Genomic DNA, 23,868 nt, shown 5'->3' with positions numbered 1-23,868 from the left:
GAACACTTGCTGCAGTTTTGACATGTGACTCAATCTAGAATTTAATCTTGAACACATGGTCTCACTCACTCACGATGTGCAGTCAGTCACACAACTTCACTAATGCACACTATTCACTAATGCACACTACAAACAATAAAACTGGACTTTATCATGTAAAAAGGGTCATTCTGTGACCAAATAGGCCAAAGTTTTATATCTTGTATCTGGTATCTTTTGATACCAGATACAAGATATCTCTCGGCAGCTTTCACCAGCAGTGCCTGCTGCATTTTTATCAGCTCCTTTTATTCAATCTTTTCTCTACTATCTTTCCTCACCTTGTGTTTCCTACTTTCCCTTTGCCCATGATTTGAGCTGTGGATTTTAGTCATGAATAATACAAAGCCAAGCACATCAAAGTGAGTGTGGAAACAAACAGTGTTGTTCTTTTGGGAGCCGTGCGGTCCAATTTGCATTTCTCTTACTGTTTGGCAGCCTATTTAAAGAATCCAAGGCTATTCTTATTGGTTGGAATCAGGCTAGATTGCGTAATCCCTTGTCCCTATGAAGTGGTACATATGATCTTGTAATTATCCTGCAGTACTGTATTTCTAAAAGCTTGGCCTCTTTTAACACTATCCTGGTCCCAGATCTGATTGTGCTGTCTTGCTAACTCCTATGGTCATTGTCATGCATTGGCATAAACAGATCTAGGACCAGGCCAATTTAAGACAACTGTACTGTTCTACTGCTGACCACCACGGGGCAGTCTAAGCAGGACAAGTTGACTTACATTTTACATTTACATTTTAGTCACTTAGCATACGCTCTTATCCAGAGCGACTTACATGAGCAATTAGGGTTAAGTGCCTTGCGTAAGGACTTACATCAGTTTGTACGATCATCCAGGCGTTGGTCAAGCCTACGTTGCCCTCGGTGCCAAAGAGCTGGAGTCCCCTCTTCAAATCCCTCTGGGCATAGTGATCAATCTGGATACAAGACACACAACGACATCAAGGTGAAGACATGGACCTCCTTACTCATGCAAAAAACACACACACACACACACACTCTCTGTCTCTCTGTCTCCGAAACACACAACTTATTTACACATTCAGACAGTCAACAAACAATACATCAATCCAATTGATTGCCATTGATCCAGAGCCTTTGCTCTCTCAAACTGTGCCAGTAGGGTAATGTAGTCTTTTGGCATGTTTGTGTAGAGGGCTACAGGCTGACACCATCAGTGGTCTGTTCAACCCGCTGTCAAAAGGGCTCTCCCACTTTGCTAAAATCACATCTGTTTACAGCCGTTTCAACACAGCCACAATGTAGCATGAATAATAGACTCTATACCTGACATTTTCTGAGCAAAATAATATACGGGTACAATGTAGAACACAAAGGTAACACAAAGGATAAAAGAGCATGAGTAAGACCTTCAGGGGAAGTGTTACTAAAATACAACTTCATGATTTTAGCTTTGTTCTTGTCTTGTATTCCCTTCTGAAAATAACAGGAGCAAAATTTAACGGGCCTTATAACGGGCCTTATTCTGACTTGAGATGCACGCTTAACTCTGACTTTCGTGTCATTCATTGACGTCAATGGGAGACAAATTCGAGTTTAGTGCTATCTCAAGTCAGAATATGGCCCTTCGGAAATAAGTCTCCTTGTATCTTTCCAGCAGATACTGGCTCATACTTCCAATCATAACTTTGTTGACACTGCTGTAACTTAAAAAATGCATGATCAAATCTGTCTGGATAAAGACCAATCCACTCTGATAATTTTGGGGGGGAAATGTGGGGGGGGATCTTGGAGGCCTAGTGGCCTGGCGATTAGGAGCTTGGGTTTTTGACCTTGTGGGAGATCTGTCGACGTGCCCTTGAGCAGGGTGTTGACCCTGGTTGCTTCTGTGTGTCGCTCTGGATGGGAGTCTGTTAGATGACTAATGTGATGTAGTTGTTGAGCGTCCTCACAGCAAGTATATTGTATGTTTTAAATATTCAATAAAAAATAAATAATAATATACTTTTAAAAATTATTATAATAATAATAATTAAAAAAGCATATCCCGTGTATCGCCTTGGAACACACTGACTCCTATTATGCCGGGTCACCACAAGACAGCTAAACCTGCCATATTAGATTAGAGATTCAAAGAAGGATTTTGTATCATTTTTCAGCAAATAGCAATCGCTGCGGCCTCACAGTCTTTAAAGTCATTGCTTTGAGTGATTCTAATCAACTTGACGCTGCTTACAGAAGCTACTGTTGTTTTATACACACTGTTATGGATTTGCCCGAATCATGTTGTAATCGAATGGGCAATTTAGAAACAGTGTGAATACTCACCAAACACTCTCTCTTCCCAAAGCAGCTCATTATACAGCAGTAGAGCTATTAAAATCTTTCTCTAGGACTAAAGGTTTGCTGTTTTTTCATGTTTATTTTCTTCCTGGTAGTTCATTTATGGATTAAGGCTAAACTAGAGTCTGCTCACCTGGTGTCTCAGGTCTGAATCCATCCCTTGCTCTTTCTCATTGTCTAAAAATATGTCCTGTCCTCGCCTCTGCTCCTTCATCTGTACTGATCTTAAAGAATCTACCAGCTGAAAGCCAGGCTAATGACGAGCTTCCAGCATATTTTTTCCCCCTTTCATATCTTTTCCTGTCAGTGCAGTGAAGGGAGAGGAGAGAACAACGTTTTATTTCAGACAGTGTACTTTGCATATGCAAAGTATTCAGACTCCTTGACTTTTTCAACATTTTGTTACGTTAAAGCCTTATTCTAAAATGGATTAAATCGTTTTCCCCCCTAATCAATCTACACACAACAGCCCATAATGACAAAGCAAAAACAGCTTGTTAGAAATAAAAAATAAAACACGTAAATATCACAAGCTTTGTACACCTGTATTTGGGGCGTTTCTCACATTCTTCTCTGCAGATCCTCTCAAACTCTGTCAGGTTGGATGGGGAGCTTCGCTGCACAGCTATTTTCAGGTCTCTCCGGATATGTTTGATCGTGTTCAAGTCTTAGCTCTGGCTGGGCCACTCAAGGACATTCAGAGACTTGTCCCGAAGCCACTCCTGCGTTGTCTTGGCTGTGTGCTTAGGGTTGTTGTACTGTTGGAAGGTGAACCTTCGCCCCAGTCTGAGGTCCTAAGCGCTCTGGATTTTCATCAAGGGTCTCTCTGTACTTTGCTCCGTTCAGCTTTCCCTCGATCCTGACTAGTCTCCCAGTCCCTGCCGCTGAAAAACATCCCCACAGCATGATGCTGCCACCACCATGCTTCACCGAAGGGATGGTGCCAGGTTTCCACCAGACGTGACGATTGGCATTCAGGCCAAAGAGTTCAATCTTGGTTTCATCAGACCAGATAATCTTGTTTCTCATGGTTCCTTTTGGCAAACTCCAAGCGGTCTGTCATCTGCCTTTTACTGAGGAGTGGCTTCCGTCTGGCCACTCTACCATAAATGCTTGATTAGTGAAGTGCTGTAGAGATAGTTGTCCTTCCGGAGCTCTGTCAGAGTGACCATCGGGTTCGTTGTCACCCCCCTGACCAAGGCCCTTCACCCCCGATTGCTCAGTTTGGCCGGGCGGCCAGGTCTAGAAAGAGTCTTGGTGGTTCCAAACATCTTCTATTTAAGAATGATGGAGTCCACTGTGTTCTTTGGGGCCTTCAATGCTGCAGACACTTTTTGGTACCCATCCCCAGATCTGTGCCTCGACACAATTCTGTCTCGGAGCTCTACAGACAATTCCTTCGACCTCGTGGCTTGGTTTTTGCTCTGACATGCACTGTCAACTTTGGGACCTTATATAGACAGGTGTGTGCCTTTCCAAATCATGTCCAATCAATTGAATTTGCCACAGGTGGACTCCAAGTTTTAGAAACATCTCAAGGATGATCAATGGAAACAGGATGCACTTGAGCTCAATTTCGAGTCCCATAGCAAAGGGTCTGAATACTTACGTAAATAAGGTATTTCTAAAAACCTGTTTTCGCTTCGTCATTATGGCATATTGTGGGTAGATTGATGGGGGGGGAAACAATTTCATCCATTTCAGAATAAGGCTGTAATGTAACATAATTTGGAAAAATCAGTGGGTCTGAATACTTCCTGTATTTTAGAAATCTTACTGTGTTAAATGTTTATTGGACGAGGAATCAGGAAATATGAAGAGAAGGTGAATGCATCGTCCCAAAATGTATTTTATCTTTATTAACTAGGCAAGACAGTTAAGAAAAAATTCTTATTTACAATGACGGCCTACCCCGGCCAAACCCTAACCCGCACGACGCTGGTCCAATTGTGTACCACCCTATGGGACTCTCAATCACGGCCGGTTGTGATACAGCCTGGAATCGAACCAGGGTCTGTAGTGACATCTCTAGCTAGATGCAGTGCCTTAGACCGCTGCGCCACTCGGGAGTCCCAACTGGTAAAATGGCAAACTGTTAATCTATGTTCGTCTGTGATAGCTCCCAGCAAGGATAGAATAGTGTCAAAATGGGGTCTTTTTGTGGTCCTATTCTCTCTGGAGGTATTCCCCTTAATGTTGTATGTTTATTCAAATGCATTCATATGCATTCATATTTATTCATAGGGAAACATTGACAGAAGCTGTTCACGTTTTCTTTTTCCACAGTCTATTTTCCTCAAAGCTGCTTTGCTCCTTTCTACTCATTGTATTATGGTTTTATCTCAACCTGATTGCAATATTGAATTCTATGAAGTTTAAATCAACAGATACTTTTACCAGACGTGGGTTCAAATAGTTTAGTATTTGTACTTTGAGCATTTGGTTGAGCCTGCCTGAGTGCCAGCAGTCCAGCTAAAGTGTTTGAAACAAAACAAATACTATTTGAACCCAGGTATGTGTTTTTTTTACTGTCAACGCCCCTACAGGATTTCACCAATGGGTTTCTCCTTTTCACACAAAGAACAGAACATTTTATGTTTTGTAGGTAGTCCAATTAATTAGTCATTTCATGTCGCCATTAATTTAATGGGTGAATCACTATGATTAGTAGCGTGTTTTACCAATCAAGCGTTTCTCTCAGCACGAAATGAAACCTTTCCATGCTTGAAATTCATTCAGGAAGTGGTTACATGACTCAATTTCAAATTGCTACATTGAACCTCAGTCCCATGTTGCTGAGGTTGAAATGTGCACCTTGTTTATGTAAGAAATAGGAGCATTACTATTATATACAACAAACTGAGTTGTCTTTCATTTGTCACTGTCTTTCATTTGAGTCACACTCTAATGCTTTCATCATTGACGCTTTTACAAATATTAATGAATTAATCATATTATACATTTTTTTTAAATAAAAAACATATTATATAATGTGTATACCAACTAAAAGTGACTGACACCAACTCCAGGTGACTCTGACAACTTCCATGGACATGTGAGTCTGTCCTAATGTGGACAACGTACGGATCACTATTTTCCTACAGTAATTGGTTTGACCGACACGGTTACCTAGTTGGAAAGGAACCCCCGCCTGGCTGCTGTAACTTTTTTAATGACCCTATTTGATTAGGTGGTGATGAGACTAGGTCAGCGTTTCCCAATCCTGGTCTTGGGGAACCCGAAGGGAGCACATTTTAGTTTAGTTATTGAAGTCAGTCAAAGATGGCAAGGTTGGCAGCTGTAGGCTGGCATTAGGTGGCACGCGCTGATGTGTTGAAGGAACAGATGGGAGTGTTCAAGGCCATCAGTGGAGTAGCGGTGTTGTGGGAATGAGACCCGGCAACAGAATACTGATGAAGGATCAGAAATCAGCTCTCTGGGTAAAGCTTCCTCGTTATTTCGTACTTTCTCATTAATATTGAATCAACGTGGCTGGTAGGTTGAATATTTCTGAAATAGGGCAACAACAGACTGTACACTGTTTTTGTAACTCAGATTTTCAGCGGTAACTGATACATTTGGCGATAACGCAAGTTGACATAACCATTAACGTCATGTACCAACTCATTTGACCACTATGACCTTGCTGAATCATGTGTGTTTAGTGCTGGGCTGAAATAAAAGCCAGCACACACATCTGCCTTCCAGTACCCAGAATGGAAAACAATGTTTAAAAAAAAAAGAACATAGCCTTCCCAACAATAACATTAACATATAGCTCTCTTATGTACATATGGAATGGCCCTGCGGTTCAAGAACATCGTAGAGTCCATTTAAACTAGCCGCTAGAGGACCATTCCCCTTCTTTCTTAATTCCTAACAAGTCCTACAGTACATCTACAGTAGGCCTGGCTTTTACAGTGCTCCGGTCTTTTACCCAGTTTCTCATTGCACTGCTTTGTGTAGAACAGTTAAGAAATGAAACTGAATCACTCAGATCCGGAATGGAGGATAGGGAAACAGAGGAATATTAGACATAGGGACTAGGGTGGGGACTGAGGAAAGTTAACATCCATAGCGGAAGGGATATATTGGCTGAGAGCCCAGGAAGATGCTACCAATCCAGGAACTCTTCTAGAATTACACACCAAGTGAGACAAACCAAAGGATTATAATGGCTGTGGGGCAGAGGATTCAGATTTAACAGAGCCTGTATAGGTTTTATTACATAACCACAGATAAAAGGCTATACACAGTACGAGTGGGAAAAATCAAATACACTCAAAGGAAATAAAGAGGGAGGAGAAAAATATCAAAGGGTATGATCATTATTTACTAAAAGGTACAGGCAGAGACTGTAGACACCAACGGCCTTGTCCCTGGCCCTCGGGGTAGCGAGGATGCCACAAGTCATGCATAATGGAGTAGCCGTGGCCGATAGATTGGAGGGCGTCCCGTTATTGTCACAACGCTTGTTTAGTTGGATTGAATTTGAAATGCTGTGAATTGTATTATTGTGTCTGTGCACACCAGTGTACTGGTGCGTATGTAGGAGCAGGATGTATGTGTGTGTGTGTGCGAATTGTATTATTAATCCCTTCCCAAGTTGGAAATGCTCTGATGTGTAGAGATGTATTTATGTTGAAAAGCCAATGCTCCTCTACTTTTCAATCCAGTTCCACAGACATGTGACTAACATAAATGGAATAATGTGTCCCTGAACAAAGGAGCGGTCAAAATCAAAAGTAACAGTCATTATCTGGTGTGGCCACCAGCTGCATTAAGTACTGCAGTGCATCTCCTCCTCATGGACTACGCCAGATTTGCCAGTTCTTGCTGTGAGATGTTACCACACTCTTCCACCAAGGCAACTGCAAGTTCCCGGACATTTCTGGGGGGAATGGCCCTAGCCCTCACCCTCCAATCCAACAGGTCCCACTCGTGCTCAATGGGATTGAGATCCGGGCTCTTCGCTGGCCATGGCAGAACACTGACATTCCTGTCCTGCAGGAAATCACGCACAGAACGAGCAGTATGGCTGGTGGCATTGTCATGCTGGAGGGTCATGTCAGTATGAGCCTGCAGGAAGGGTACCACATGAGGGAGGAGGATGTCTTCCCTGTAACGCACAGCGTTGAGATTGCCTGCAATGACAACAAGCTCAGTCCGATGATGCTGTGACACACCGCACCAGACCATGACGGACCCTCCACCTCCAAATCGATCCCGCTTCAGAGTACAGGCCTCGGTGTAACGCTCATTCCTTCGACGATAAGTGATGGATAGACCATCACCCCTGGTGAGACAAAACCGCGACTCGTCAGTGAAGAGCACTTTTTGCCAGTCCTGTCCGGTCCAGCGATGGTGGGTTTGTGCCCATAGGCGACGTTGTTGCCGGTGATGTCTGGGGAGGACCTACCTTATAACAGGCCTACAAGCCCTCAGTCCAGCCTCTCTCAACCTATTGCGGACAGTCTGAGCACTGATGGAGGGATTGTGCATTCCTGGTGTAACTCGGGCAGTTATTGTTGCCATCCTGTACCTGTCCCTTGTTGTTCGGATGTACCGATCCTGTGCAGGTGTTGTTACACGTGGTCTGCCACTGCGAGGACGATCAGCTGTCCATCCTGTCTCCCTGTAGCGCTGTCTTAGGTGTCTCACAGTACGGACATTGCAATTTATTGCCCTGGCCACATCTGCAGTCCTCATGCCTCCTTGCAGCATGCCTAAGGCACATTCACGCAGATGAGCAGGGTCCCTGGGCGTCTTTCTTTTTGTGTTTTTCAGTAGAAAGGCCTCTTTAGTGTCCTAAGTTTCATAACTGTGACCTTAATTGCCTAAGCTGTTAGTGTCTTAACGACCGTTCCACAGGTGCATGTTCATTAATTGTTTATGGTTCATTGAACAAGCATGGGAAACAGTGTTTAAACCCTTTACAATGAAGAAGTTATTTGGGATTTTTTTACGAATTATCTTTTAAAGACACGGTCCTGAAAAATGGACGCTTCTTTTTTTGCTGAGTTTATATTATTACATTCTGTGAGACTTAAAAACTGTACCGGAATCAACCACAATATAAATAAATAAATAAATAAGAGTGAGATGTCGCCTTACCTGGTCTTGGTAAACAAAGAAGAGCATGATGGACAGAATCTCCAAGAAGAAGATCAGAAGAAGGAGGATGAAGAACTGTGGAGAGAGAGGGTAGAGAGAGGGAGAAAGCGGGGGGAGAGAGAGAGGAGAGAGAGGGCATTTTTACGAGTTGACCCATCAGGCCCAGGAAACGCTCGCCAGAGATATATTACATGCCTGTGTAGTATGAACTTTAACTTGAGAAAGGAAGAGCGGGGAGACAGGGGAGCGGGACAGACAAGGTGTCAGAAAGAGTGAGATGAGGAGACATGGGAGATCGAACGCCTTTAGATCATTCTGCCTTATATATATTTAAGACTAACAGAGAAGAAGGGGAGGAGTGGGACAGTAATACTCAGAGAGAGGTTGGGCCGTGATACAGTGAGCTGCAAAAGTATTGGGACAGTGACACAAGTATTATTTTTTTGGCTCTGTACTCCAGCCCTTTAGATTTAAATTGATACAATGACTAAGAGGTTAAAGTGCCGACTGTTAGCTTTCATTTGAGGGCATTTTTATCCATATCGTTTTGAACAGTTTAGAAATTAAAGCACTTTTTGTACATAGTACCCCCATTTTAGGGGACCAAAAGTATTGGGAGGAATTCACTTATGTGTATTAAAGTACTAAAAAGTTAAGTATTTGGTCCCATATTGATAACACGCAATGATTACATCATGTGACTCTACAAATATCACCCCCCCCAATAATGTTAACCTCCCCTGTTATTGTAATGGTGAGAGGTTAACATGTCTTTGGGGTATATTTGTGCATCTGGAACTTTCCCACTCATCATTATTCACGATTCATTTAGGATTATCCATAATCATGTTAGCGTCCACATTCATGTAGAAGTGGTTACAAACATATTCTATTCTTATTTCCAGTAAAAGTCACTCCAAAATGAATTTCTATTGTGCACAAAATAATCTGAATCACAACCAAAACAAACAGCAAATGCATCCAACAAATTTGTCGAGTCACAAGCTCGACGTAGTCATTGCGTGACTTATTTTATTTTCTCACCAGCCTAAAGGTTTCTGCCCTAGTGCACTTCATCGCTCTCCCTCGCGGACTCTCTCTCCCTCCCTCCCTCTCTCCTCCTGAACTCATACAAACCAAATGGAATTTGTAGCCGGCATCAGACAAAAAAGTACTCTTGCAATATACCGAAGTCGAAACCAAAAATAATGAATCAATTAAGGAAATTAGAAACAGCGAAACAGAATGAGTTGCTTCAATTAAGATGGAAGTTAGAAAACCAATTGGCTGTCAGTTAGAAAGGATGTCAGGTAGGGAGATGGTAATTGAATGGCAATGATGTCTACTGCCAGAACCTCCTTCCCTCTAAAACGTCTCAGTCTAACATGATATTGGTTGTAATGTGATAACAGTCAATCCATCAATCAAGTTGATCGTTGACTCATTCCCATGCCACAGTTCGAATGAGAACCACATGCTGCTGAGTGAACTAACAAGCAACATTGAGCTTAGCCAATGTTAGGGCGGCAGGTAGCCTAGCGGTTCAGAGCGTTGGGCCGGTAACCGAAAGGTTGCTGGTTCAAATCCCCAAGGTGGAAAAATGAGCTGTTCTGCCCTTGAGCAAGGCAGTTGACCTCCAACAACAACTGCTCCCTGGGTGTGGATAACATGGATGTCAATTAAGGCAGCCACCTTCACCTCTCTGATTCAGAGGGGTTGGGTTAAATGTGGAAGATGCATTCAGTTGTGCTACTGACTAGCTATTGCAAAGCCTTTGTCATCCACTTAATGCCTCACAACTGCTGGTGACTGTATGTACATGTGAAAACAACAAATGTATGTGGCTGTGAGGGTAGCCCCCACTACAGTAGCCAACCCAGCCCTGTTATTTATGCTATGACTTGTTTCTCCTCTCGTCAGGCTTTGATGATATCCTAGTTTAGTGGAGATCAATGCCTTGGCAGGGAGAACTATAATGAAACTGCTGGTCGACCATTGATCTCGGGAGGTTTATCGACTCTCTGTGATTCCCATTCAGTATGAAAGCTACCGAGGGTCTTTATTGATAGACGGAAGAGGGAGAAACTGAAGGCGTACCACTGTCAGACGGTGCCTCCCAAATCAATACCTTTAGGAATCCAGCTACATGGGACCGATAACTAACTAACTTAGGGTGGTGGGAAGGTTACAACTGTGCTAGGTCCCAAATTACTCACGACTGGCGGCCCTTTTGCTTTGTTGTGTAGCCACTGATCTGAAAGGACGGGCTACTCGAAAGCAATGCTGTGGTGTTTTTAAAGATTGCACCAATGTCAGATTCCGGCCCACTAACTAAAACCCAAACTTCCACTCATCACTTTTAACCTGGGGCTAGTCTTGCACGTCTCAATTCACACTGATAGAGATTTAGTAGAGATTTAACTCCTGGACCGTGACTTAATGCAGTGAGTCTGTGGTGGAGGTAGAAGCTTCCAGAGAGGCTATTATTAGCCGCTGGCAGGGCTCTAAAGTACAAACAATTGGTTCGTATGCAACCAGGAGTGTTATTTTGGGAGCACTGTGCGACTTGGAAAAATTCTCTCAGATAATAATTGTTGTAATGATAAGGCGAGTGCAGATTCGATAGCGTCATGGTTGCACCATTACTACAGCGAAAACGGCTTGCTTATAGCCCAACTAGGTCAAAAGATCTGACCCACATTACCGGCACTACATTTTTATCTACCTATAGTGGATCGCAGGGACCACATTTTACATTTATAAGCCATGTCTTGGGCCGTTCTAAAACTACTCACACGTCGTTAACCATTTGTTTACACCAGTGGTGTAAAGTACTTAAGTAAAAAGTAAAAAATCCTTTGAAGCACTACTTAAGTCGTTTTTTGGGGTATCTGTACTTTATTTTCTTCAGGAATGTAGTGAATAAATAGTAATGTACTTTTTACTCCATACATTTTCCCTGACACCCAAAAGTACTTGTTACATTTTGACAGGAAAGTGGTCCAATTCACACACTTATCAAGAGAACATCCCTGGTCATTACTACTGTCTCTGATCTGGCGGACTCACTAAACACAAATGCTTTGTATGTAAATTATGTCTGAGTGTTGAAGTGTGCCCCTTGCTATCCGTCAATAAAAAACACAAGAAAATTGTGTTGTCTGGTTTGCTTAATATAAGGAATTTGAAATGATTTATACTTTTACTTTTGAGACTTAAGTACATTTTAGCAATTCCATTTACTTTTGAAACTGAAGTATATTTAAAACCAAATACTTTTAGACTTTTACTCAAGTAGTATTTTACTGGGTGGCTCACTTTTACTTGAGTCATTTTCTATTAAGGTATTTTTACTTTTACTCAAGTATGAGAATTGGATACTTTTTCCACCACTGGTTTACACTTTGTTCAGTCATGTTATCTTATTGGCTAGCTAGCTAGTATCTCCAAACATTTGGGGGCACAGAAAGAAAGGGAAAAGGTCATAGCAATGAATAAATTACAGATCTCTTGCATGTTTTCATAACCAACCTGACGTTTTAAAAAAAAGACAGTGTACAATTTTCAATGTTATGCATCTCAATAGGAAAACAGTGCTTTTACACAATGTAGAAAACGAATATTCCACAAATGACTTTGTAATATCAATGGCAGGTATTCGTATCAACATTTTTAGCTTTTATAATAAACAAATACCTTCAGTCACATAATACCCACTGGGCACAGAACACAATTCAATGTCTATTACACATTGGTTCAGCGTAATTTCATTGAAACAGAACACAATTCAATGTCTATTACACGTTGGCTCACTAGAAGGAGCAGTCTACAGTGGAAACCGTGTTGATTCAACCCGTGTGCCCAGTGGATAGTTTCTTCTTTCTATTCAGGGCAGGTGGGGCAGAGCCTGTTTTGAGCCCCATCTTTCTAGCCTGTTTTGCATGTTATTTCGGCATAAATATGTCATATTATCAGTGTGCAAACAATGTTAAAAAAATATACTAGTTAATAAAGCTGCTAGTAGTTAATACAAACATGGTCTCTTTTTTGCTTTCTTGAGTAAGGCAGCTCCAAAATGCAGGTGTTTCAGCTTAGCTCAGTGCTTTCTGTGGTGGTGGGGCAGCCAGTGGAAAATACGGAGCGTAGGGGTTGGTAATGTTCTCTAGTTGCACCGTGATTGGCTCAGTGTTCTGTCACTCATGGGGACACTATGTCACTGCCAAATCTAAGGGTAGAGCTAGATAATTCAAGCCCCTTGGGTTCTGCCATAGAGTTACATTAGCAGTGCACATCCAAGAAGTCTCAAGGTCATTAGCCACAGATAAAATTACATCAAATCACGTTATATCTACATGGACTGATCATGTCAACATCATACTTTCAAAATCTTAGCTAGCAAGCTAGCAGTCACCATCATGAATCAAGTCGACAATCTACTGGCAAATTCTTTTTAATCCTCGTCATATGAAGAGAAATAAAGAAGAGAAATTATAGATCAAACGTATCGGTACTCTTCGGCCATTGGACATAAACATTACACAACAAATTGGAAATCACAAATTCAACAATGAGTGGTTTGGAAGGAATCAGTGGCTAACTGCAAGTAATGCAAAGCAATCACTAGCCTGCTATTCAGTGCAGTGGGTGTGTGGTCCCAAGTCTGGGTTTAAGAGTCTCTTTTTCAAGCTTAAAAGGATAAACATTCAACATTGGCCATGACTCAAAACAACTGGAAACTCAAAACAACTGGAAACTCAGAATTGCAAGTCGGGAAATCGGGCCTCCGACCTGAAGATCACTGACGTCATCATGATTCGATGGACGCCGTCATCATTTTTGGACGCCGATTATGGCCGATTACATTGCACTCCACGAGGAGACTGCGCGGCAGGCTGACCACCTGTTACGCAAGTGCAGCAATGAGCCAAGGCAAGTTGCTAGCTAGCATTAAACGTATCTTATAAAAAACAATCAATCTTAACATAATCACTAGTTAACTACACATGGTTGATGATATTACTAGTTTATCTAGCTTGTCCTGCGTTGCAAATAATCAATGCGGTGCTTGTTAATTTATCATCGAATCACAGCCTACTTCGCCAAACGGGTGATGATTTAACAAGCGCATTCCCAAAAAAAGCACTGTTGTTGCACCAGTGTACCTAACCATCAACATCAATGCCTTTCTTAAAATCAATACACAAGTATATATTTTTTTAAACCTGCATATTTAGTTAAAAGAAATTCATGTTAGCCGGCAATATTAACTAGGGAAATTGTGTCACTTTTCTTGCGTTCTGTGCAAGCAGAGTCAGGGTATATGCAGCAGTTTGGGCCGCCTGGCTCGTTGCGAACTGTGTGAAGACCATTTCTTCCTAACAAAGACAGTAATTAATTTTCCAGAATTTTACATAATTATGACATAACATTAAAGGTTGTGCAATGTAACAGCAATATTTAGACTTAGGGATGCCACCCGTTCGATAAAATACAGAACAGTTTTGTTTTCGAAATGATAGTTTCCGGATTTGACCATGTTAATGACCTAAGGCTCGTATTTCTGTGTGTTTATTATATTATAATTAAGTCTATGATTTGATATTTGATAGAGCAGTCTGACTGAGCGGTGGTAGGCAGCAGCAGGCTCGTAAGCATTCATTCAAACAGCACTTTCCTGCGTTTGCCAGCAGCTCTTCGCAATGCTTGAAGCACAGCGTTGTTTATGACTTCAAGCCTATCAACTCCCGAGATAAAAGTGTTCATTCAGTATTGTTGTAATTGTCATTATTACAAATATATATAAAAAAATATATAATAATCACAAAACAAATCGGCCAATTAATCGGTATTGGCTTTTTTTGGTCCTCCAATAATCGGTATCGGTCGACCTCTACTTGAAAGTACCATAAATCCAGAGAATGCCAGACTTTGATGACAAAATTTCCCCACGAAGAACCGCCGCACCACCTTCCTGTTCAAGTGAGCACAGCACAACAAGTTGAGTCCAAAAATGTATTGTACGCTGCTGCATAAATGATGTAATATTCCAGGGAGATATGTATACTGTAGCTACAGTAAGAAAGTAATACTAAGTGTATGTTGTGCAGTAAGCTTTTAGTAGCACATGTGCCTCACCCTAATAATTTGGTCCCTTTTCCCCTCCAAATTTTGCCTACTGTCCTGACTTGGTGGTGCACATGTAGCCTATAGCCTGTTTTAGAGAAATATAATTATTGAATATTGTAAGAGCTTTCATTGTCTGCTCATATGCCCCCTTTATTTATCCAACGGTTCTGACTCTGTGTACTATGCCATAGTTTGTACGTCTCAATTGTCAGTAGAAACCACATTTGTTTAAGCAAGTCAGCCATATCAGCTATGTTTTTTTCAAAAGCAGTAAATGAGGCTGAATGTGTGAGGATCGAAGCTGGAGACGAGAAGCAGGTACAGGGAGAACATTTAATAAACAACAGACATGAGACAGAACAGGAACCGCGTCTGGAAAGGGGAAAAATAACAACATCAATGCTGACACAGGGAACAAACTGAGGAGCAGACAGATATAGAGGGGGTAATCAACAAAGTAATGGAGTCCAGGTGAGTCCAATATTGCGCTGCTGCGCGTAATGATGGTGACAGGTGTGCGAAATGATGGGCAGCCTGGTGCCCTCAAGCGCCAGAGAGGGAGAGCGGGAGAAGGCGTGACAGAATTAACTATTTCGCTGCCAGACAAGGCTCCACTGAAAGCCAGGTGTAGCAGTGGTACGGTGTTGGGACTCTGCTGTTGGGACAGCTTTATGTAGGCCCTAAAAGTGTGTGGGCACCGTTTGTCACCGTTATAGTGCAATTAATGTATTGTTTAGTGTTGTGTAGTGGGTTTGCTGGCATGCATCGAAAAACATGTTTGTCGTCCCCCCCCCCCCCCCCCCCCCACATGTCCCCATAATCACATCCTGTATCACTTAGGATGCATGCCCAATACATTGATTTATTCTAAGTGATATGCTACTGTGGATATTGGAAAAAAGCTTTGTATTCTCCAATGAATCTCATGGAGATAATGGAATAAAACATGAAAACATATCCTCACTAATAGACTGACAAGACGTTCAGTACACAACTGTTGTAAAATGCCGCCCACAACAAGTTATTGCCATGTTACAAATTACCACTCAACCGTATTACTTTTAATCCCAATACATATCAGGCACGAAGCACCACAGCACTTCAACAATTAGCACGGTCAAATCTTAATCTATTTCCCCCTCAATGATCAGTTCAGTTATCAAATCTCTAATTGCTCTTCTAATGAAAGCAGAGGGTTAAAGCTGTCTATTTCGAAATCGATGTGAAGGCTCAAGATGATTCGTCAGTCGCTGCGAAAAAGCCTTCGCGGACATCGTCTTCCTATCAAATCGACACAGCGGTCCAACCGGCTAGGCACTCTGGGAGAATGTCAAGGCTGATACTAATGATGGGCTTTAGCTCTACGATACGTTTGATGGTCGGTCCCATGGGGCCAGTAATTGAACCACCTGCTGCGCTGCTGTCAAACTTAATTTAATTGCTAGGTTTAAAGGCTAAGTTAACAGACTGTTAGTCGTTCGAAGTAAATCAAACTATATGGTTTGTTATACGATGCGAGACTTGTTCTTAGCAACCAGAGACAATTCTGACTTGAAATAGCGTTTTTAATAGAAAAATCTTCATGGAGCTTGGAGCTATGAATGCTGGACTAAAGTTCTCGCATTGGCCACATATACTGAAAGTACATAATGTGCCACTGTCTGTTGATGTTGAAATCTGTATGTTGCTTTGGATAAAAGCATCTGCTAAATTACAATTTAAAAGAAAATGTGAATATAACATGATGCTTACAGCAGAAATGTGAACGTGTATAAAAACTAATTATCAAGGGTATTTTTTGTCAACAAGAGTGGCAGATACTCTTTGTTAAATACTCACACTCAGCAACAGCGGACGACTTTCTTTGACAGCTCCGACACAGCCGAGGCAACCAATCACCATGATGATGGTCCCGACCGCAATGAGTAGATTGGCTGCTGAGAGGGATGGGAGGGATGAGGAGAGTGTGGCAAAGTTGCCCTGGGTCACTGACAGCCATACCCCCACGCCCAGTATTCCACAACCCCCCAACTGTCAGAGAAAGAAGGAGGAGAGAGAAAGACAAAGGAAAAAAGAATGAAAAAGTTGAGAAAGTGAGTAGCATAAAAAAAAAAACACAACAGGATTATTTGGTGCACACATATACATTTAAACACAACACACACAAATCCCAAGGCGATACCAGGAAATGCATTGCCCGGCATGCTCAACCAAGACTAGAGGACTCGATTTGCATGGCTAAATATGTGATTATTTTTTTCTCCCGCACTTCTATTCCCAACTGTAGAACAACAGCAGATCTTTTTTAAATCAGCTCTTGAGCTCAAAGTAGGGCAGGTCATGAATAAAACTGCTCTGAAGCACTGTGTGCTGCCGCTCCAATCACTTAGACAGGTTGGTGCAAGTCATCCATCACCATCCACCATGATCAGAATATTAGAACAGCTGGAAATTAGAAGATGATTATACCGTTGTCTCTCCTCATACCCCTGAGAGAGAAGTCAGAAGGGAATCAGTCAGAGTGAGGGAGAGAGCTAGGAAAGGAGAGAAAGAGAGGAAAGAAGAGAGAGAAAAGACAGAGAAACTGATAGACAGAGACAGACAGGGTACTGCATTAATGTACATGAAATAACAATGACAAGTTAAAACAGATATGATACATGCTCCAAGGCCCTATGTTATTGACACATACAGTAGCGCTTTACATAGGTAAATACCACATGCTCTGTGCCTCAGTTGGTACAATGGCATATTTAAATATCACATGCTCTGTGCCTCTGTTAGTACAACATCTCCATAACATACTGTTGCTGAGAGGGCCTCATACTGACAGCTACAGTATGTGGGCTGCCTTCTAACCCTGAAAATGTGATGGAGAGACTAGAGAGATGTACAGATCAGACCGCCTGACAACGCTAGAGGGATGATAGGAAAATGATCTCGGGAGCCTGCACAGAACTCCCGTCTGCCCTCCTTATGAGACTACACTTTCCTCTTTTCATGGTTCATGAATCCATGGTGTTCTATGTGAGACTCTGCTTGCGTCCCAAATGGCACCCTATTCCCTATATAGTGCACAACTTTTGACTAGAGCTTTATGTGACCAGGTCAAAAGTAGTGCACTACATAGGGAATAGGGTGCCATTTGGGATGTACACTCTGTGTCGTAGTCCTTTTAAGAGATAATTTGCTAAGAAAAATAAAACTCTCAAAGGCTCTAGTCTATTCATTGTGAGGCCAGACTGCCATCCCTTTCAATCAATGAGTATTATTCAGTATGTTGGTTATACTCGAGCACTTACTTTTGTTAAATTGGTCTGCTGATGGTGTTATGCTATGGATGTCCTTGTGGTAAAATGAAAACTAATTAAAGCAACAACAAAAAAGTACCTATCAAAAGTAAACGACGGCAGTTCTATAGCTATTTCCAAACAATGTCAATGTAGCCTACAATCTTTTAAATTGAAAAGCACATGTTTGAGAGAAAGTCTAACGATGAAACCTTCATTATGACATATTTATAGCCAGCAGATGAGCATGGCATCATGAACACACCATAAAATTACTTTCAACTGGTTTTTCATTGCTTGGAATATAATCTGACAGTCTATGTATTAGAGGTGTAGAAATAGGGAAAGATGGCACATCTGGTCTGCCGAGACTAGAAGTTACGAAACTTCTATTAGATCAAATAAGCCTCGTATCAAAATAGCAACTGATTTTTATTCCCCGCCCCATACAAAAATTCCTCACTTACTAATAATCTATGATCTGCTTAACATAGATTTTGTGCAGAGTAAACCCTCTTGCTTCACCTGTTCCTCTATGCCCTAACCCCAATCTTAAAGGGGAAATCAGCAGTTGCTACATCCATTTTTTGACTTATAAATTGTGACCCGTTTCAGGAAGCTAGGCGTATGTCGCACGTCACTACTTCACAAGAGAGACATTTGAACGCAATTGCAGAAAGTAGTCCATCACAACTTTTCCCCACTGACCAATCATGGCTAGCGGGAAGATTCCTGTCTTCTTCTGTGGCTAAAACCAACTAGGCTCATAATTTAACCATTTTATTCATATTTACAGATGGCATACAGATTTTTATTAAGGCACATGAAAGTTCACGTTCCATAAGGCATTTCGGACAACAACAAAAAAATGTATAAAAGAAACTGTGAAGTAGTGACGTGCGATATACACCTACAGTAGCTTCCTGAAACGGGTCACAATTATTTATTTTTTTCACAAGTCTCTACTTTTATCCAATGTAAAAAACACTATTTAGAATTTTGCAACATAAGACCGAATAGAGGTGGCCAGTCACAATGAATGATATGTACCTACTGATTTTTTAAGAAAATAACTTATAAACATCTCATGAGCTTAGTTCAACTGTCTTACCCCATCGTAACCCAAAATATAAACTTGTTTCACTCCAATGTTTGTCAACAAAGTAAATGTAAGCAAACACAATATAGCCTCAAAACATGCTTAAAAGTATAATTTTGATATCACGGATGGTCAGTCCTTGTATCCATAGCTCTGTCTATGAATTTGAGTGGTTACATTTCTTCAGCCCCGTCCCTTATCTTTTTACCAAAACGGGTGTGGAGTCGTTTTGTTGTTTCTACTGACGATTTCCGCTTTGACCCTTAATCCTCGATCAGACCAAAAGTGTCATTGCATCAATGATGCGTAATAAATTCTGCAGTCAAACTTTTTAAATTATATAATCCAACATTTTTACTGGGTATGTGTGCAACAAAAATGTACCTTCGCTGTTTTTTACCAACTATTTCCGTCAAGTCCAACGTATACAGAACACACAGCAACTGCCTCTGCGATGCAATGCTGCAAGCCAAACTCGGCACTCAATTGGAAACAAATGTATACCGAACAAAAATATAAACGCAACATATAAAGTGTTGGCCCCATGTTTCATGGACTGAAATAAAAGATCCCAGAATTTTTCCATACGCACAAAAAGCTTATTTCTCTAAAATGTTGTGCACAAATTTGCAGTTTTGTCACACAACACAATGCCACAGATGTCTCAACTGTTGAGGGAGCGTACAATTGGCATGCTGACTGCAGGAATGTCCACAAGAGCTGTCGCCAGAGAATTAAATGTTAATTTCTCCACCAAAAGCAACGTCAAACATTGTTTGGCAGTGTCCAACCAGCCTCAAAACCGCAGACCACGTGTAACCACGCCAGCCCAGGACCTCCACATCCGGCTTCTTCACCTACAGGGATCATCTGAGACCAGCCACCTCAACAGCTGGAAAAACTCATTCTGATTGGCTGGGCCTGCCTCCCCAGTGGGTAGGCCTATGACCCCTCAGGGTCACCTATGGCTATGCCCCTGCCCAGTCATGTAAAAACCATAGATTAGATTTATTTAAATTGACTGATTTCCTTATGTGAACTGTAACTCAGTAAAATCGTTGAAAATTGTTGCATGTTGTGTTTATATTTTTTTCCGGTATACTTCTGGTGTACCAAAATGTTATGACACTCAGTCTGATCGAGGTGTTACTTTAACCCTTACCTTAACCATTTTAAATGCCAACTTCAATGTGGTAGGGACGTCCCAAGGATTCCAGATAGTAAGGACAGTTAGAAAACTGTTGATATACTTTCATAATTTGCCAGAGTTTAAAAAATATCAGCACCAACATGTCTCCTTCCTTCCCTCATGGTGTACTACGTTTCACCTAAAACTTAGGAATCTCGCTCTCTTTATCGGCAATTAACTAGATCATATCCCGGGGGAAATGTATGTAATTAAACGTCCCAATTGGCAAGACAACTTAATTCCAGACATTTGCATAAATATGGCACGATTAAAACACTGCCCCACTTTTCTACTCACATTCGCATGACAAAAACGTTTGAGGGGAGAAATACTAGTAATGGGTCGTTTGCGAACTAACAGCTCTTTTTGATGAACTTTGGGAAGCAAATCGCATCGTTGAAAGAGCTGTTCATGTGGCTCCCTGATTTACATACTCCTACTACTGCTTTTTCAGCTTCAAACAATGATTATCTGCAAATAAGTTACAAAATCATTATCTGAAGATGGTAAATTCTCACTGCATAACCATAAATAGTGGGGACACGTCATTCTGGTCCACGCTTATGTGTAAAAACAATTTTAAAAAATCAAATAATTTGTCCAGGTAAAAATGTACTTGAACGTGCATATCACGATCTGACATAATGGTAGCCTACTTTTTGTGCGTTACATGAGTGGTTTTCAAGCATTTTGAATTAAGAGCCGGGTTGGGAGCCTAATGATGCGTCTCTTTTATGTGAACGGAGCCAAATGATGATGCTCTTCGAAAAGAGTCGGAATGCCCATCACTAAGAAATACGGGTGGATTTTCAGTTCAATTTCAGTAGGGAGTTTGTTGTTTACATCACATGTTGACACATGTTGACACCACAGAGGCGTTGTGGCTAGTGGACGAGCTGCATATCAAAAGGGTCTCAGCACTGAAATGTAGACCTATTTATTTCTAACCAATCTGTATTTTGGCAGAGGGGGTATTATGCATCATGCAGTGTTATGAATTGGATGATAGCCCGTTTTACAGCACAATGCGATATGATTTCTAGCAGTGGTAAAAACAGAGCATTCCCCCCCCCCCCCAAAATAAATAACATCAAGGTTTTTATTGACTATTCAATTCGGGACAGGTTGGGTCCCACATCATCAGGTTCAATCTGAATTTGATGAAACGTTGAAGTTGTTGATCACCGGAAGTCGTTTCTTGTAAGCAGCTAAGAACAATTCACCATACTTAAAGACTGTAGGCTACATCTCAGCAGTTCTGTAACGTTAAGAGAAACCCAGTACATTTGTAATCAGATTTAGGTGTGTAATAAAACAAAATGTTTATTCCATTTTCGGAATGGAAAATATTGCAAAGGTGTTCAGTAATTATGCTTCTGCATAATTACCCGTGATTAATTGGACTAATTCATCAACTCAGTAAGGGACTCGTCCTTTTGAATCTCTCACTAGCAGCGAGTTGGTTCGACACCAAACTAAGACAAATGATTGGGCTCCCGAGTGGCGCAGTGGTCTAAGGCACTACATCTCAGTGCTAGAGGTGTCACTATAATACCAGCTTCGAATCCAGGCTGTATCACATCCAGGCTGTGATTGGGAGTCCCATAGGGGCGGCACACAATTGGCCCAGCGTCGTCGGGGTTTGGCCGGAGTAGGCCGTCATTGTAAATAAGAATTTGTTCTTAACTGACTTGCCTAGTTAAATAGAGGCTAAATACAATTAGTGAGTCTAAGCAGATTGTTCATTCTTTGTTAAGTGGGTTGAAAGAGTGTCTATAGCTAAAACTGGTGCCAAACAACAGTTTTTTTACCCTGTTCCCATGATCTGTTTGTTTGGTCTTGCCAACTCCTATATGACAATGACCATAGGAGTTGGCAAGACAGCACAATCAGATCTGGGACCAGGCTACTGATTTGTATCTTCTTACATATCAGTATTCATAACATCATCTCTATACTCCAGATGTTATAGATCACTATCCAGGAGTCCCCACAGTAATGCTGTATGTATTATCTGCCAAATGTGTCCCTCCGCTCTGTCACATCTCCCACAATCTGTTTGTATATGTGGGAGTTAGAATAGATAAAAGGGAAAATGCTTTCGGTATGCATTTATGGTTTGTTGTGCTAGTGGGTAAATCTGTCATTTATATCCAGGTCTCAGATATTGGAACTTAAACACTCCCTATTCCCAAGCAATGTAAGAAAGCATCAAAGGAGCACATGTTTCAGGATGTGATTTGGTTTCATCATACAAAAAACGGTGGCGGTAATTTATCACAGAAGAAAGCAGTAAAACCAGTCATGCTTTCTCAGCATTTGAATAGACCAAAAACGATGACTATATGGACTCTGCAGTTGTTGCAGAGTAATATACAGTATGTCCTTGTAGAGTAGAGCCAGGGTTCATAAATAATAATACTCTTAGAGGCAAACTATCAGTCATGCATTTTTACCCCCCCCCCCCCCCCCCCAAAATGGAGGCACACAGGAGAGCATCTGATACACAGCCTGAGGACCAGTGGAGCGCTTGAATATATCCTGGTAGTGCTAGCAAGCTAGCGAGCTTGTCTACATCCCCCTACTACTGGCTTGAAAAGCTAAAGGGCCTTGAATATTAAGATGCTCTCATCCCCAATACTATAATGTTTCCCCTTCAAGGTGAATAGAGAGCTCCCGGCTAGCAGCTAGCCTCTTCACCACCATGGCCATGTTATCATCCCTAGCTTCCAAACAGACACCATTACTCCTCATTCTCCACCGTGATAGCCCACGTGCTGCGAGTATTCCGGTGGGTGCTACACATTGGCGGTGGATGGGGTAATTTACCCTATACACAATGTAAAGTGTTTTGAGACCTTGGCGAACATAAAATGCAATTTATCACTCAGGCGGCGGTTCATTCAAAACAGAGGTCCCAGTTCAATCTAAATCTAAACGCTTGTCATTAACAAGAGCGCAATCCAGGGAAAGAAGGATGCATTGCATCTTGAGACCATCGTTTTCCCCCCAGAGTATAGCCAAGTGGCGGTTTGAAACTGATTCAGATTGTTTAATAGTCACAGGGTTGCAGGTGTGATTGTGGCGTACAGTGAAAATCTTTGGCTTCGAGCTCCAACATGCAGAACTAGTGAAATAAAATAATGAAAATGGTAATTTAAAAAAAAAAACTATAGAAATAGCACTATATTCATAATAACAACTGAGGCAGTGATGAATAAATAAATGTCCATTGGGGTGGAGGCAGAGTAAAGACAGTTGAGGGGGTGAGGTGGAATGACCATAGGTGGAGCAGAAGCATGATCATTGAGTGAAATAAAACAAAAAAGTAATAATATAAATATTAACAGCAGCAACAGTGATGAATGTCGTTGGAGTGGGGGCAGAGTAATATCCGTTGGGGCGGAGAGGAGAAAGAATGTCCATAGGGGGAGTAGCAGGAGAGATAAGTGAGAGTTGAGGGTGTCCATGGGGGAGGAGCAGGGCGTGGCTTAGGTGGCTGGGGTCCCTGATGATCTTCTTGGCCTTCCTGTGACACCTGGTGTTGTAGGTGTCCTGTTGGGCAGGCACTGTGCACCCAATGGTGCGTTTGACTGCACGTATCGCCCTGTGAAGAGCCTTGCGGTCCGCGACGGCGGAGTTGCCGTACCAGGCTGTGATGCAGCCTGACAGTATGCTCTTGATGGTGCTCC

General features: G+C 41.8%; 1 protein-coding gene across 2 annotated transcripts in view; it reads right to left on the bottom strand.

Annotated features, from left to right (window-relative positions):
• The window catches only part of LOC120045455 (tetraspanin-4-like), a 100,811-nt gene that overhangs the window by 8,006 nt on the left and 68,937 nt on the right, over positions 1–23,868 (bottom strand). Inside the window, exons 3-5 of one of the 2 annotated variants that reach the window (XM_038990342.1) lie at positions 16,438–16,629; positions 8,473–8,547; positions 870–971 (exon numbers count right to left, since the gene is read on the bottom strand). In XM_038990342.1, the coding sequence (XP_038846270.1) occupies positions 870–971; positions 8,473–8,547; positions 16,438–16,629 (369 nt within the window). The remainder of the gene's footprint in view (positions 1–869; positions 972–8,472; positions 8,548–16,437; positions 16,630–23,868) is intronic. The other variant, XM_038990351.1, reaches the window with a different exon arrangement.

Source organism: Salvelinus namaycush, chromosome 1, assembly GCF_016432855.1.
Source record: "Salvelinus namaycush isolate Seneca chromosome 1, SaNama_1.0, whole genome shotgun sequence".
Taxonomy (NCBI): domain Eukaryota; kingdom Metazoa; phylum Chordata; class Actinopteri; order Salmoniformes; family Salmonidae; genus Salvelinus; species Salvelinus namaycush.
This window is presented reverse-complemented; position numbering and strand designations above follow the sequence as displayed.